Source organism: Temnothorax nylanderi, unplaced genomic scaffold (genome assembly GCF_030848795.1).
Source record: "Temnothorax nylanderi isolate EJ_2023f unplaced genomic scaffold, tnyl_v1.0 TNYL_tig0060_pilon, whole genome shotgun sequence".
In the NCBI taxonomy this organism is placed as follows: domain Eukaryota; kingdom Metazoa; phylum Arthropoda; class Insecta; order Hymenoptera; family Formicidae; genus Temnothorax; species Temnothorax nylanderi.
This window is the reverse complement of record NW_027249122.1, coordinates 562310-580120: the sequence shown is the minus strand read 5'-3', so window position 1 is coordinate 580120 and position 17811 is coordinate 562310. Positions and strand designations below refer to the sequence as shown.

Here is a 17811-nt window from a genome sequence, read left to right as displayed (position 1 = left end):
GGGGCGAGAGGAAAAGGCAAGGGAGAGGGAAAGGGAAAGGGAAACGGATCACGGGGTGTATCGATCTCGCCCCTAGGGACTCGCGGCAGGATTAGGACGTCACGGTAGCCACCCACGACGAGGCGCAGGAGCGGCACGAGGACCTCGTGGCCCTTGGTAACACCGGTTACCAGCGTTGCCGCGCGCGCGCGCGCGCTTTCTCTCCTCTTATCTTCTCGCCTACTCGCCTCTCTCATTTCGCTGTCCGTGTTTCGTTTCTCGCCTCGCCGAAAGGCTATGGCCCATATTCTCAACTCTCTTTTACTGATAAAAGATTATGGGCCTATGTCACTAATGGAAAAGCGTCCTCGCGTACGAGCCGACGATCGCGGCGTGTCCTCGCGCGAGAGTTGAACGAACAAGGGCGAGGGGTAGAGGGCGGAATATCGCGTGAGCCGAACGATGGGCGATGCGAATTCGTGGTATGTCTTGCGCAGCACCTATCGCAAATTGGAAAACTGTTAAGAATGGACATTTCGAGTTCCTGTTTTCGCGTGTTGCGCGAATTAGGGAGGAAAGATCAAAAGGTGTCGGTAAAGAGTTTTTTTTTTTTTCGTGAAACTGAATTTTTAAGCTTTGAACATCAGAGATTAACTCTAAAGTTGAATGTGACTTTATCAGCTTCAATAGTTATCTGTTGATTTTAATACTTTTAAAATATAAATGCACTTTGAAATATATATAAATTAAAGTTTTACACATGATCTCTTTCCTCCTCATTCGCTCCATTTCGAAAGATGGGTCCCTTTTAATTCAAAAATATAATTCGTTCTTCAGGGCGGCTTCTCCGCTAATCCAGATTAGTACCCTTGAAATCGATTTTTCCAAAAATAGTCGGTCCGAGCGGGATGCTATATTTAGAAACTAGCAGACCCAGATGAAGATATTGGATTATCCATCTGCTCCTTGGGACAAATGCACCGCAGCCAGATCCTCGGGCTTGTACACTGAAACAGTACTTGCTCCCGGATACCTCTACGTCCTCTACGTCCAACGGACGCTCGCTGCTCGCATATAAATATAGTGCTTCATTCTCCAAGTTCCATATTTCGACATATTAAAAGCGTCTAATTAAATACCGAGAAAAGGAGCAAAAGGAAAAAAAAGAAAAATGGATCCAAGTGCAACGGGTATGAGATATTCGCTCCTGCGCGACACCGGAGCATCCGCGGCGGTGACGCAACTCGCGCCACCCCCGCGACTCGCACCCTTCGCGTCGCGGCGCGTCGCGTCACACCCATCGACCCATCCCGCTTCCGCATACCTCGCGCTCGCGCTCGCGCATACCCTCAACCTAACCTATATCACTTTCCTTAGGTCGTTGATCCTGCGGCCGCGCGCGCGATCGAACGCACGTCGCACGCCGCACGCCGCACACCGCCGCTGTGAAAATACGCGGCGTGCGATTTCGCTTCGCATGTGCCGAAAAGAGCGAACAGGTCCCTACCAATACCACGGCCTCCACGGGAGGGAGGGAGAGGGTGGAGATGTATAATTCGCGTCTCCGTAACGCTTCACGCTCGCTCACCATAGAATATAGAAGTTGCTCGGAAAGCAAACGCCATTATCATCGTTAACTTGATCTCGCCCTGTTACATCCGACATTTGAGATAGAAAATGTAAATGTCAATGAGACCGGAGTGGCTGTTTCATTCAGCTGTATTATCTGTACTTTCCCGCGATTCTTACTTTTTTAAGCTCTCAGCAAAGAGCTTAAAAAAGTGCGCGCATTTTATTTTAATTCTAAAACTTCTCTAATTTGATCTTAGAATTATTCTTCGAATCTGGTTATTTGGCGTGTTATATCTTCAGTAACTTTATGTAATTAAACAACAGTACGAATTAATAACATACCGGAAGTTGAACTACTATAGCTTTAAGTACATACAATACAAAACACAAAATGCAATGTAAATTGCTAGAATAATATAATATACGGAGTTCCCCTATAATATAATACAAAAAAATGACTATGAAACCGGAAAAACATGTAAAGCAAATTCTTTGAAAAAAAAAAATTAATAGTCTGACGATTTAAGGGCCAAACGCGCAGACAATGCGGCTGAAACGAACAAGTCGAACAAGTCCAAGCTTTACAAAATGGCCGAAAAACTCGTGGCTCGCAAAAGCGCGCGCGAGCGGAAAAACCGATTTTAACCTAATCTAACGGGCAACGGGACGTAACTTCAATGTATAAAATCGATATAAAAATTATATTATTAATATCTTATAATTATTTTGAATCTTGTATATTTCTCTACGTTTCGCTCTCACATCCGGTTAAATGAAAAGGTCACTTTTTTGTGAAACAAAAAAGAGGACAATGGAGATAACGACATTCACATCGACGCGATCAACGCGGTAGGCCGGTACCCGGTATATACAGCCTCGCCGAATTCATCCCTCGGCCTTCGGCGCGCGAAGGGCACGCGAAAGTGGCCCTTTCGAGTTCGCTCGCAATGATCGTCCTCTCCTGTCCTCTCCTCCGGCTTCGGCCGGCGTGTCTGGCGACGTCGGAATCGCGACGGTGCTGGAGGCTGGACTCTGGAGCGCCGGACGCCGGAGCCGGAACGGCGCGCGTGACCGCGCCATTTCGCCCATCGCCGCATTTCGCCGGCGCGTTGTCGAACATGGCCGAGGCCGAGGTGACGACGATCGCGGGTAACGACGACCGGGAAACGGGGAGGCTGCAGTTCGGAACGCGGAATTTGCCCCACGATGGAAACGTCTTCCAGCACAATGCATGGTACGTCGCGGCTCCAGGCTCCACGCGCGTATGCGATCTGACGTTCGACCGGGCGCGTGTCCGGCCTAACCTAAAAGAAGCCGCGGCGTCGAAGAAAACGCATGCATTAACCGTGATGTTTATTGCGGTCGTTTTTTTTAGACACTTGAATATATATATATATTTTTTTTTTATTTTGTTCGAAAAGTCAACGATTGATGTCAGATTGACGTATATTTGTTGTATGACAGGTGTGTCCTAACCTATAAACTAGGACGTTTTGGAGTCGACTCTACTTTCGCGATGTTATTTCGATGTGATTTCATGCGTAATAAATATTATATTCAGTATTTCATGCTTTATTTTCATTTTCCTTGTTTCCCCACGGAGCATGCATCTATTCTGTTTTAAATTGAGTCAAGACAATCGGATTTAATAAGCACATGATGATCATTACATTTTCTATTTGAGTATTAATTTTTTACTTTATTTCATATTTTGCTCGTTAATTAAAATTTATATTGTTAAATATTAGAATTTATTGAATTAAACTATTTTTTATTTATTACCTATTTTTATACATATCTGTTTAGAATTGCTAATACATTCAGTTATATTTGATATATTGGGCATAAAAATATAGAATAAAGTGTAGATTTTGTTTTCAATATATCTACTGAATAGTTTGCTTAATTGTTGAATATTTGCTATTCTAAAAGGGATAACGTCACATGGGACGAGGAACAAGAGAAGTTAGCGCAACAGAAAGTGAATGAGAATTCTATTGTTACGATGTCACATGAGCAACTCTCTAAATATGAAACTGAAGCGGATAAATATTGGGACAAGTTTTATGGAATACACAATAACGGGTATGTACACTCTAAGAAAAATATTTTCTCTGTGTCTTAAATTATTTAGAATATTAGGTAATCAATCGAATATTATTTATTCGATGAATCAGCGTGATGAATTTTTACTTAATATATTTATTATTTCAGGTTTTTTAAAGACAGGCATTGGTTACTGATTGAGTTTCCAGAATTAGCGCCCAATACCGTAAAACAAGACACATTAAGGCCCATGAGAGCTGCACTTACGGACGAAGATAAAAACTATGGAGATAAACACATAAAAATTCTCGATTTACCATGTAAAGACAACTGTAGAATATTGGAAATAGGATGTGGCGTAGGAAACACCGTTTTTCCTATACTCATGTATAATACAGACTCAAAGTTATTTGTATATTGTTGTGATTTTTCGGCGAAAGCCATCGATATATTACAACAAAATCCTGCTTATAATGTAGATAGGTAAAGTGTTCTAAGAATTCATTTATATATATATATATATATATATATATATATATATATATAAATTTATTTAACATTGTCTAATAGTTTATAGGATGTAAATTACAATTGTCCGTTTTAGGTGTAAAGCATTTGTCCTGGATGTAACTCAGGAAACATGGACGACTCCTTTCGAGCCTGAAAGTCTAGATATCATCGTACTTATATTCATATTGTCTGCCATTCATCCCGATAAGTAAGTTTTATATTACTAATTATTAGTATCATATATATATATATATAATGTGAAAATATAAAATGTTTTCAAATATATATATGTATTTATGTATATATTCATCTAACTAAATTTAGCACAATATTTTATTTATTTATTTATTTATTTATTTATTCTAACTAAATTTAGTTAGATGAATATATACATAAATACATATATTTATTTAAAAACATTTTATATTACAAAAATAATAAAAAATGGTATAAATTATATAAATACCAGTAATATGAATATGTGAAAAATAGCAAATCAAAAACTTATTTGAGAAAAGAGACATAGAAAAGAAAGTTGATATACTCTTTGATATTCTATAGGATGCAACATGTTGTACGGCAAATATATAGATATCTGAAACCAGGTGGGATAATTTTATTTCGTGATTATGGCAGACACGATTTAGCACAATTAAGGTTTAAGAAAGGCAATTGTCTCGGCGAGAATTTCTACGTGCGTGGAGATGGCACCAAAGTATACTTTTTTTCGCAAGGTATGTAAACATCCTTGAAATTTTAATGTATTTAATGCTGTAGAATAATGCTGTAGAATTAATATTGTGATCTAAATATCACTCTTATTGCTATATGAGCCAAAATTTTCTTCTTATATATTACTATTTTCAAATTATAATTACTGTAGTCCATTGAACGTTTAATAATTGAAATTTGATAATATTTTACCGAAAATTACCGCAAAATTATTTCTTCAATACTCATTGTATTAAAATATCCATTGTTCCAGAGGATATTAGAAAATTGTTTACCGGTAATGGCTTCATTGAAGAACAAAACTTCATGGACAGAAGACTGCAAGTTAACAGAGGTAAACAGCTGAGAATGTATAGAGTGTGGGTGCAAGCAAAATATCGAAAGCCGTTGTAGAAGCTATGTAATGTGAAAATTGTTATCAAATTTCCTCTCAAGAGGCGAAGATTTACGTTAGAAATCAGTAAATAGAATTATTGCATAGAAATATATTTTTATACATTGTTCTCGCGCTCTTTAGACGTTTGTTCCATATAGTACATTAAAAATTGACTTTTGTTTTAAACACAACTTCCCAAATGTAATAAGTCAACTTATCGTCGTACGATATTTTAATAATATGTATAGACTTTTTTAGACTATTTACGACACTATTTGAAACAACGTAGATAAATAAAAAAGAATTGTCAATATATGAACAATTATGTTAAGATATTAATAAACGATACAGCAATATTGTTGTCGTTAATCTTTAAAAGGATTTGAACATCATTAAAATATTCTCATATCATAAAATATTACATTTTTCGCCAGATCAATATTCATTAGCTTTATTATAGAAAAAATTAAATTTAAAAGAAATTAAATTTTTTCTGTAATAATAAATTAATAATTGAAATAATAATGTAAAATATCTTATATTAATTAATTTTGTTGTAACGATGAAATATATGTGATATTGAGGTAAATTATAGGCTCCTTTTCTCGCCAATTAGAAGTGAAATGAGAAACATGGATTGGATACAACAGGGCAGTATAATATTAAAATAATTTAATTGCATAATTCGACAGTTAAATTTTAACAAACCTATGCATGTCTGCTGTCGTTTGCAGTCATAGCGGCGTCGTCCCTTCTCTAAAATTATACAGTATTAATTAAAATATTAATTATAACTGTCAGAATCCATGAACAACAAAAATGTGCCGCAACAAACCCACAGTTGAGTTCACGGATATTATTTACACTTACATAAATATCAAATTGATTCAAAAGCTTCGTCATTTTTTCATTAAACTCTATTCTAATTAAAGGTAGAAAAATGTTTAATTATTTAAAAGATAAAAAACATTTCAATTTTGCGAAACGCTTCTTAATTAATAGAAATAAAACTTCAAAACTATGAAGTTTTAGTTTTATTTGATGACTAAGCTTTGGCATCAATCCAATATTAACTTCTAATGTTATATATCAGAAATATATTCGCAATTTATTATTTTCTTTAAATAGATATTGACCGAAAATGGTCTACATAAAACGCCATGGGTGAACTATGCTATCTAAAAAATATGGCGAACATGAAAAATTTCATTTTATCTCACGAATTTGTTACAATAAGTGGTATGAAAACGATACGGTGGAGGTACGGAGGATAAAAACGCCAGTACGCGAACTTCATAGACATACATATACATACATACGTTAATTGGACGGTGTTATGCAGGAATGAGTTTACCTAGAATATTAAAAAAGTAGAATAAGTGTAAGTGTACTTAGTGCATACTACTGTGACGGCAACATGAAACTCAGAGCTTCAGACTTAATTTATTCAAAATTGCTACTTTGGCAGGTTAACTCGTTTTTGCATAATTTTGTCCCGTGTATCGGATAACCGCATTTAACGTTGAATGGTTCTACAACATCGCGCTGGATTATATCCTCCTAAACCGACCAACCAGAGATTCGTGAGGGGAAGAAAAGAGAGAAGTTTTTTTTTATACCCCTCGTCCTTTGAACATCTGAAGTTTCTCTCTCGCTAAATATTCTAAACGCTTCTCTTTAAAATCACTGGCCGTTGGTTTGTTGGTCGATGTCGTTTAATAAGAGAAGGCCGAACCCGATTTCGCGAAACTTAGCTTTCTACGAGTACACGAAAATGTACATATTCTATGTAATACAACAATTGACGTGATCATGCGACAATTGGAAAAGGTCATTCTTCGTATTTTTCTATAGTACCGCTATAGAATGCAACTTGCTGAAATGATAACTTCTATTATAGGGTCCGATCCCCTCCATAATACATAACGTTCGAAGTTGTTCAATCGCATCTCACGTTTATTGTTCTCGGTGACCATAGATAGTAGACAATGATGGTACCGTCAATTTGAAGTCTATCTCGTAACATTGCAACATTTGCAATGCTGGATGATGTCTACGGATAAAAGAATGTTTATCATTCAATAACAATTCAATTAATAAAAAGTTCTTTTTTAGATTTTTCTTACTTTTCAATTTAAATCGAATAAATTTGTAAATAGCATTATAAAAAAGAAATAAAAAGATCAATCTAACGATGAGAAATGAAAAGATTAATCTCACAATGAAAAATAAAAAGATCAATCTCATAATGAGTTTGCGACAATAATTTGTAAAATCTATTGTAAATATAAAATATATAAAACGAAAACTTTGTTTTGTCTTTGCATCAAACCTTTTAAATTGATATTTTACTATTAAAAATATTACTATGACTATTATATAGTTATCGCGGTAATGTACAGATCCTTCCAGAAATAAACGACCAAACATAAAGAATTTATTCTCATCTTGAAAAAGTCATACAGTTATATGTCCAAAAATGCTGTTTCTCTCTCTCTCTCTCTCTCTCTCTCTTTGAGTTATAGATACTTTGCTCTTATAGTCTGCGGTAGAACATTGCGAGAACGCTGAGAAAGTTCATAAAAGTTTAATCTTAGAATAAACCTTGTTCTTTTCTTTTCATTCTAAGAGACGTGTATCGCAGCTGAAACGCTTGACATCGATGCCTCATGCCTCATGTCAAGTAATACTGGAATAGCACGTTTCTCGAAGTTCGGCCATTTATTTCTGACGCATCCTATTTTCTAGTCACGGCCTAGTATATTACGTTATCTGGTTTCGCGAAGATCCTGATGCGAATAAATAAGCGTCACGAGGAATGATCGATTAATCTATCGTCGTCGGGATGCGATAACGGAGGAGACTGAGAAAATACGACAAGGGCGATTAATTCACGACGCGACTCGCCGTCGTGCGAGACTGAGTTTACTTTAGAAGTACAAGGGGGTGGTCTCCGCATACACGGAAATCCTAAATCGATGGGACTTAGGATGGTAGTAGGTTACGTGTCGCTCGCGCCTACGAGAATCAGGCGGGGTCACGCGATTGGGGCTGTGCTGGAAGCAGCTTCCTCGTTGCTGTTCTCGATCGGCTTATGCGATAGGTGGTACGCCCGCGCCTTTTCCTCCCACAGTTTTTCACCTTCCAACACCCTGAAAGGCAGAAATTAAATATACATGAATCGAACAGTTCTGATATTAAATAAGAGTATAAGGAATAAAAAGCCCACATTTGTTTAGAGCTTAAAACATGGTTTCTATAACTTCAATTGCCTTTTATTCTTCCAGAAATCGCACACGTTTACAGAACTTTACCGTCAGGCGTTACTTTCGTTTCTTGCAAAGAATACTTTAACGCTATGTTAAAGAATTTAGAATATTTTAGAATATTAAAGTGAATAATCATTAATCGGTAAATATTTTTTTATGCGAATGCTGATAAAAATCTACAATGTAATGATTCTCTTAAGCTTGAATAGTTACTGAAATCTATTGTTCGAAAATTCTTAATTAATCAAGTTTGAAAGCTCAACTGCGATATTTCGTGCGCGTTGTATTCCTGCAATATGCTAAAATAATTTCGTCCTATTTCGGTTTAATTCCGGTGCACTGTACACCGTTTGAATATACATCGCTCGTGAGCAATACTATATGTAACAACTGTAACAGTCATGCAGCGTAACAAATGGGCACGTACCGTCTGGTGTTGTCGCTAACTAAACTGTCCGGTGCGCCATAAACGGGCGGATTTGCGTAAGGATCGTAGCCGAGCACAGAGAGCATCGGCGCGATGTCCGCCATCTCCCGCACCACATCCTCGGGAATGTTACCGACCCATTTGGTCAGCGCCGCCAGATTTACAGGCTTTATGATTTGGTCCGATGATCTCTCGACCCTGTCGTCGAATGTGATTTTAATGTTCATAATGGGAAACGTCATTTTATATACATCTATAAATTTTGTCGTATATTATTTACATATAAAGAGACACGGTAGTGTCTCGCGCCAGGTATTATACGCGCAGCGAAATTATTTATAACGTCACTCTACCGTATTGTAAATATTATTCTAATGCTGACAACGCGAAAAATTAATTCGTCGTATTATAACATTATCTAGTATTAATAATGCGAAGGATTATTTTATTACATTGCCACATCATTTTCGCATTATTAATATGAGAAGCATTATATTAATTGTCACATTATTACCTCGTGTCAGGATTAACAATATTATTCTGTCATAATACATTACTTTAACGCGCGTACATGCGTCTCGCTCGAATTCTGGAATACTGTTAGATCTAAATGCGCTGCTACTTCCTCCGCTCTTCTCGCTTACTTGCTCAGAGGCACTCCGCCGGGTTTGTTAATGAATTCCTCGTGATGCATGACGGACTCATTCCACGGCACGTCCAGATAGTTTAATATCTTCTTCATCCATTGGCGCGGATGAAGCACCAGCTGTTCGTAAGGGACCATCAGACATCTCTCAGGTCCCAGTTCCTTGCATTGGCCGTACATTACGGAAATCGCGTGATTCCACCTGATGAGAGACTGCCGGTAAGACGATAAGTCGAATCCCGTTATGGTGACCTGTGAAGAGAGAGAAGATAGATTATTCTTCTCTATGAGGAGAATCGTATTGTACTATTATATGCTAAGAAAAAAAAAACGAGGCGAAAAAACATATAGGATGCGGTGTGCAGATTATAAAAATCTGTAATAATAAAAATAAGATAAATCACAAAAAGAAATTAATATATAGCAAGAAGTTTCTCAGTAAAAGAAAGAAATATAACCCGCAATTTTATTCAAAACGTAACTTGATAGAGAAACGACATAACTGTCGCAAATAACCGAATATATTTTTAGGAAAAAAAAAGAGAATAACGTTACGCGAAGTTCTTTTTTACCTTCCTGGATATGATGGAATGCACCGTCGCGCGTCCGTCGCGCACCATGAATATAAATTTTGCGTTCGGGAAGAGCTCGAGGATGTACGAGCCCATCTTCAGGGTGAGTGGATCCTTGTTGCACAACCTCGGCGCAGGCTCGGCGTGTCGCGCTATTATTTCCAAGCAGAACGCCGCTATCGCGCTGTCTATCACCTAAAGAAAAATAGCACACTCTCGATAGTTCAAGCCCCGTAGAATCCTCCTCCGTTCCGTGTCCGCGTTGTAAAACGCAGCACTTCCCAAGTTTCGTACGTGTAGATTTTAATTTTAATTATTCATGAGAGATGAGAGTTTGGAGAAGTTATCGTCGACCTCTTACATCAGCTCTTAGACTAACACGACCAGCTTACGATTTACACGGAAAACTTTATAATTTCACGTCGCAGTGATGTAATTATTCAAATTGCTCACGCAAATTTTTTAAAACCTTCATTTAATTTCAGAGGAAAGAGATGCGCATTTAAATACCGTGCAAGCGCCCCGAATAAATACGCTGCGCTACAGCGAGAAGTCTTACAGAGTACTCCTCGCGTTTATCAAGTGCGCAAGAGAGGTGCACCACTCTCGATAAAATAGGAAAAACGCTGAAAACTTTTTCCTACTGCGAATTTTTTCGTTGGACGATACTTAAATTATTCAAATCTGTCTCCGTGCTGAAATATACCCTTTTCCGCGCTTTTCAGAACGCAGACTTTACCTCTTTCGAGATCCCCGCCTCGGTGAGCCGTACGTTTTCCTTCTCGGACTTGGACCAGTGCATCTTCATCTGGAGAATCCGCGGTATAACTCTGGTCTCTTGCCCGCATCTTAAACAAAATCCGCAAAGATATTTGATCGAGGGTGATCCTCATTTTAAGATCACTCTAAACAGTCTAAACGATTCATAATTCGCATCAGATTTTAGAATAAAATTCTAAATTTCATGTATTTACATATGTGTATTTTAATACTTTATGATTACACATATATGTAAAAAATATCTCTTGTCTTGGTGATTACAAATTGTATTTTGCAACGCAGACGATGCTGTTATATCATATGGATATAAATGTTTTTACTCCCTTTTGCAGCGTTTGCTCTCATGAAAATTTATAAATATTCTGGATGCTGTACCAGAGACAGATATATCAGCTACAGAAAATCAAATCGAGGCCAATACAAGTTTACAAGTGCTGACGCCTATACGATAACACAATTATCCTCTTCATGCACTTTCATCATCATTCTAAATGGTGATTGCGACACTTACCTCACGTCAGGGTGCGCGTCCAGCATGGCACGCATTAGGGTTGTACCTGATCGTGGTACACCGCCGATGAAAATGAGCGGCATGTAACGGTCGTACGTGTACGTCTTGCGATCAAACGGCCCGATCACGTATTTCTGTTCGGTAAATTACAACATAACAATTAAAGACCGTACGGAAAATATTAGCGAAACGGTTTCTTAAGCCCGCTTTAAACAACCTACAATTCGGAATGTTATAACACAAACCCAGAATAGAATTTTATTCATAGTTTTATGTGCGATGTAATATGACAGACATTTAAAGAATCAGAATACACTATACAATACATATTAAAATACACGTATATATATAAAAATACGTGACAAAAAAAATTATAAATAAACTTCTATCCTGTGCGAACCGACGTGAATCATAGATCGTCTAAAGCGGGCTTTAAAGTTTAGTCAGTTTCGTTTTTTTGTGTGGGTCTTCGAAAAAGACTGCTGACGAGTGGTTTATTGAAAATTTGTCCGTTGACCTTTTTCATGCTTTGGTGAACTTTTAACGTCAAATACCTCGGCAACGGCATACATGTCAGATCAGAATTCAGTTTACGTGACTTGAAATTAAACGAAGAATAAGAATCTGTCATTTATTTACTGTGAAATTAATTTACGAAAAACACCTTATGACTTCTATCGTTTGTAATTAGAAAAATTATGACTGTGCATACCTTGTACTAAAAAAAGTTTTACGTCTACTCAGGTTAACCCGCAACATGCATACCGTTATCTCATTGGGTAACTGCGATACAAGCGTTGTACTTAAAAATACTTTTTACCGAGTTACGCTCATAAGTAAGTGGGATATAAACTCTTACTCGTCGTTCGTTCCGGTATTTTACCGTAACTACCTTAACGCAATTAAAGTAAGTCTACAAGAAAATTAATAAAAGCGCCTGCAAGTCGACGGCGGACAGCGGAAGTAGATCGGGAAAGGCGCGGAGTTGGCTCGGAAGTTAGACTCGTCGTCGGTGTATCGACTTCGTCGGTAGCAGCAAGTTCGTCGAACTATTCTTCAGGAACGTCGGACATCCCTTTCTCTACGCCCGGTAGCGGCAGTTTTGGCGTTGATTAAGGACAAGATGAAGCTTCAGGAGTTGCAGTTGCCCGCCCGCTAATACGTGGCCTGACGGTTTAAGTTCGTAGACATATTTCTTTTTCTTCTAATCTGTCAGCAATGAAGCGTGACACGATACAAAACACGATAAAATAATTATCTCTCATTTCTTCGTACATGTTCTCAACAGTATGCTTTGTTCGTAATTTATCATTTAATCCTTTATCGTCAGACTTTTTTAAAAATAAGAAATATATGTCCACTTTAATTTAATTTAATTAAAAATTGTTTGGGACGGTCTTCTTTAATTAAAATGAGTTCTATGTTACATTAATAACTTGATATTTATTGGATTTTTTAAAAATATTCTGAAACATGTCCAACTGAACGTCAAAGAGTTAATAAAGTATCTCTGCGTCACGGCAAAAAAGTGGAGCGATACTTTGAAGCAGTCGAAAATCAACAACAAAGTTTCTCGTTAAGAATTCTCGGGGAAAACTAACGAAAATTATGAGGACTTCGAAAGACGAACGCTTATTGAGTTGAGAAAAGTTTCCGACCGATATCTCAACTGCTACCTTTCAATAGAAGAATTGTACTTTTAACGGCGGAGAAACATCGCCGGAATAAATGTATAAGGCGCGCAGCAGAGGAGAGATTCTACTTCGAGGAGAGAAGAGATAACATTTAATTTAAACGCAAAGTATATTCGAATTGAAATGAGTTCCGTCCACGAACCTCATTCGGCCGGGCCACGTATCGTTCGATTGGTAAACTCGTTCGAATTCGATTGCGCGAAACGGAGCATTTAACAACTGGGCACAATTAATACTTTAATAGTCATTAATTGCCGATTAATAATGTAGGGACACTGCCGCGCCAGCCGCGATAATACGTACCACGCTCGTATTGTATTATCGCTATTATTATTCCGATTAATTATTATTGTTATTATCGCGCCGCGCCGGGACGGGGAGAAGAGGGCCAAGGGATCGAAAATGAAGTGAGGCTGTTGCAAAGTGGATAATTAAAATTTCTCGCTTAAATAGAGAGGATAATTTCTGATGGAAGTATACGGAGGCGCATTTTCAATTATATATTTAATGTTCTCCCAAATTCTATTTTATTTAATCGCGAAAGAATTTCCTCTCTTTATCTCGTCGAGTAATCGGAAAAAGGATGCGATTTCTATCGAAGGAACGGAGGATTACTGATTGATCGAAATCCCCGATAGCGTTCTTACCTCCTTGCTGACCATCACAGCCGCGGGCATGTACCTGGTGGAGCCGCAAATAATGCCCAGCTGGTAAAGAGCGAAGATGAGAAGGAGGCCTACCAGGCAGGCGATGGGCCCCTTTCGGCCGCCGCGGCTCGACAGCAACATTTCGCCCGTCGCGCTAAAAACCGCCTCTCACCAGGTACTCCGTGAACAGTCTACTACTACCTCATTGTATCTGCAATGCAAATAAAATCTCTCTTAATTTCTCCTTTTAATTCTTTTTCTCACGGGACGGGCTTTTCTCAGACATTTAAAGCATCAGAAGTTACGATTTCTATCGAGGGCAAGATTGAAAATTTTATTCTCGCTAGTCCTCGATAATCACGGGGAAAGTAAGAATCTAGTTCCCGGACTGTAGGGTCTGACCGTAATGAGCATTAATTTCTGATCGTCTATGGACTTTTTACAGAAACTCTTTTATGTGATACTTACTTCGAAGTGGCGATCTTTATTGAACGTAAAATCATGCATTTATTTTCTTGCGTCATTAATCTCGGCATATTTCTCATATTAAGACTTGAAAATAATTAATTAAAAAATTCACGGACTATCAAGCAATAATCTGGACGTGATCGCCAATCTGGTTCACGAACAAACCGCGAAGAATTAATCGTACGTCCAACCTCTCGGAATCGAAGATCGTCAGCTCTGGATTAAATCGAGACAAGTGAAATAGCGTGAAGAAATCCTGAGGGTGATTTTCGAAATTCACTGATCGCCTCGACATTTCACATGTCGGCGTGAAACATATACGCGCGCGGCTCGTTTTACCACGGCTTTTCTCCTCGCGTTTTCTTTCTCTCCGAGCCACTTTTCCAGCTCCCATGAATTTTGCCCGATTCTTCCGGACATGTGCCGTCAATATTGTTTTCGCGCTCGGTACCTTAAGCTCCGTATTTGTCTAGCATGTCGAATTGTCGTAAAATTGATATCCGTGGCCGATATCCCAGCACCGTGGAGTGAAAGAGAAAGAGAGATCAGCAGCAATGGGGTCGATGTTTACGACAACGTCTGGCTGCTGGCACTCACAAAATATTGAACGTTTTTTCGTTCGTTCGCAGTATCTGAATGATATATCCCTAAAATACGCACCCAGCCGTGCGATTATATGCTAATGGACGAATATAAAGAGCCCGGGCATCAGGTGATTGACGTGTATCGAACCTTAAGCTCGAAAAAGGACGACTTTAGGGAGTGTCGACAAACGAGATGGCGAAGATGGAATATAATGGTAAAGATTGGCAACTCCGTCAGGGATCATTGACGATTCGCAATAAGTCTACGATTTCTTGAGAAATTTATAAGAAGAGGATCACAAGCTTCGAAGCATGACTTTTACCAATACTCTTATTAAAAAATATATATAAATAAAAAATGAAAAAAATTGCGATTTTTTTAAAACAGTTTCACGGAAGAAATAGTCTCTGTTATTCTGTTACAAGACCATGCGATATAATTTGAACAACGATGTTTAAACGGAAGTTGAATTAAAGTACGCGCCGTATTGACTTACAGAGAGACCTGCTTGCAATTTTACTGCCTCGTCAGGAAAGTGCCGAGAGTACCGGGTCAAATTTCCTTCTTTTTTTATCTTCTTTTACGTTTAAAATCACGATGGGCCTGTAATCGTATGCCGCTCGTCCTTGATGTGTAAGTTTAATGGAAGTTTACCGTGCCTTAGAGTAATCTGGCTATTTTAACCGATACCCCATTATAACCGACGTCGTTGCTTGACTGGCGGGCTAACGAGAACGAATCGATCGCAGGACAAAGGGCGGGCCTCATTTGAGTTTCTAGGAAAGTTATTGATTCGACCTAAATCGTTCGATTCCAATCCATAGCAAATCCTTCGTTAATACTGCGCAATGTGGCAGCAACGAAATTAGAATTACTGTAACGGTATTAAATTACAGGATGCACATTTGCTATAAAAATTGTCGATAATCAAAAAAGTTTGCGTTTCTGTTTGGAAAAATGTATCTATAAGTATTTAATAATTTTTTCGCTAAAAAATCAAGAAAAAAGATTCCACATAAAATTATGATAGGAATAGATAAATAAATCCATATAATTAATTAAAAAATAAAAAACATGCCAAAAATACTCCAAAAATGTCAAATGATATAATTCCATAATATCAAATCTCGTTAAAAATCATGGTGACAGAATTGCTGCAAAATTTTATCTCAATTAAAAAAAAAGCGTCAGATAGAATTATTATTTCGCTGTACGTTTCGGAGTTTTGATTTCGCCAAACAGTAACTTTGCAATTTGACATGCAATAGCGGGGAAAAATGGTGATTTTTGTTTCAAAGGGCGGCTGCGAATTCAGCGGAAAGTTACGATGTCCATCAAATATTTGGCTTCCACCTTTCACGTGTATAATCGCGAACGGTCCGTTTCTCTATCAAGCTCATCCACCGCGCCGAACGCCGGCTCGCTCGCAATTTAAACTTTAATCGCGAAAGCTGTGGAACAATAGCGGCTACGATACAGGGATGCGGACAAAAGATATGCATTATAGACTGGTTCTGGGGAAAAAAAAAAATAGAAAATCTCCATTCATTCGAAACTGCAGCGACTACAATATCAACTAAACGCTCGAAATGCAGCATTCTAGACATCAGAAGGGAATGGGAGAAGAGATGAGAGGAAAGAAGAGCTCAATTGCATGGAAATTGGACAAGGATTCTCGTAGTATCCGGTTGCACGTAATAATTAATGTGATCTTTTAAAATTAGTTTCGTACTAGAGCATCCACGATTTATTACGGGATAATGCAATTGAAATTCATCGACGCGTGATGCACGTAGTAATAATTGTAATTATAATGACAATAATAATAATAATAATAACAGTCACAACAATAATAAGGGAACCCGCAATTTCACCTCCCGTGCGTCATTTTAGCTACCGACTGTCGTTGTATTCGCAACGTTTTCAAATTCAGTCGAGAGCTTTTACATCACGTCGTCAAATACCCATGGGCTATTTTGTGTTTTACTCGCGTCCTTTAAATATTTCATGTCAATTACTCGATTTCCCGACTATTCGTTGGAAAACGAAAAAGCAATTCACGTGACGCCGGGATATATGGCCGTTCGGTAAATGGCCGCGTTTTTAACGCGATTTAATTCTCGAATTCAAGGAAGATTCGCTCCGTTTTATTCGTATCGTTCATTATCACATAGATGAGACTTCACTTAGGCGAGTCGCTGTAGTTTATCGAGAGTCCCCTTTGTTCCCCGCTATCGCTATCGAAAGTCGATGGTGGCACGAATTCTGGCGGAAACTTCGTAACTGCGCGTCGGGAACAGAAAGCAGCGGTCAAGCTTACTTAGCTCGACATTGGCCATTCTTTTTCACTTTTTATCCTCGCGACAAAAATTCCTTTATTACACTGCTTCTGAAAAGCGTCAACCCGTTAAAACGGTATTACGTCTACAGCGCCAGCGAAAGAACGGAAACCGGCGGCTTTTTGCAGCGGACACCTCAGCACGTTTCGCATACGGTAAAATATTAAAGATTCATACTGAGAATAGTGAGAATATTACGTAGGTGCAAGAATAAAAGTAATAAAAGTAATTCATCGAACTTTCAATAAGCAAAAATCGATCCTAAATTCGCCAAAAAATACATCCGTAAAATCTTATTTTACGGCATATATATTCTGTGACCTCACTTACTCTACTATATATAATTTTAGTTCATATAACATTCTCCTTTCTTATTGTCCTTTAGATTTAGATTCTAGATCACTCTCTAAAGTATTAAAAAGTATTAAGTAAGTATTAACATATTAATAATCAGTTATAATAAAATCATAATCATAACGTACTTCACTGTAATTTATATATTTATGTATAAATCGTAGTAGTTTAATATCCATTGTATAATAATCTTGAAAGGCTTAAATGATTAAAAATCAAACATATAAAGAACGAGCACAAAGCCATTGTACAATATTGTATAACATTGAAAATTGATAAATCTTTTATTTATACACGCTTTAAT

The 17811-nt window shown here is 37.9% G+C and overlaps 2 protein-coding genes across 6 annotated transcripts in view; one reads left to right on the top strand and one right to left on the bottom strand.

The window, feature by feature from the left end:
• The first annotated feature begins 2490 nt into the window (after positions 1-2490).
• Mettl2 (methyltransferase-like protein) lies at positions 2491-5571 on the top strand. Its single transcript, XM_071707723.1, has 6 exons — positions 2491-2785; positions 3484-3636; positions 3766-4080; positions 4202-4315; positions 4669-4841; positions 5093-5571. The coding sequence occupies exons 1-6, from the start codon at positions 2499-2501 to the stop codon at positions 5230-5232; spliced, it is 1182 nt and encodes a 393-aa protein (XP_071563824.1). The 5' UTR covers positions 2491-2498; the 3' UTR covers positions 5233-5571.
• A 301-nt stretch (positions 5572-5872) lies between these two features.
• The window catches only part of Tpst (tyrosylprotein sulfotransferase), a 71921-nt gene continuing 59982 nt past the window's right edge, over positions 5873-17811 (bottom strand). For all 5 annotated transcript variants that reach the window (XM_071707726.1, XM_071707728.1, XM_071707724.1 and 2 more), the window contains 7 exons: positions 13762-13972; positions 11421-11554; positions 10869-10977; positions 10130-10324; positions 9556-9809; positions 8912-9109; positions 5873-8367 (listed from right to left, as the gene is read on the bottom strand). In XM_071707726.1, the coding sequence (XP_071563827.1) occupies positions 8253-8367; positions 8912-9109; positions 9556-9809; positions 10130-10324; positions 10869-10977; positions 11421-11554; positions 13762-13902 (1146 nt within the window). In that variant the 5' untranslated portion in view covers positions 13903-13972 and the 3' untranslated portion in view covers positions 5873-8252. The remainder of the gene's footprint in view (positions 8368-8911; positions 9110-9555; positions 9810-10129; positions 10325-10868; positions 10978-11420; positions 11555-13761; positions 13973-17811) is intronic.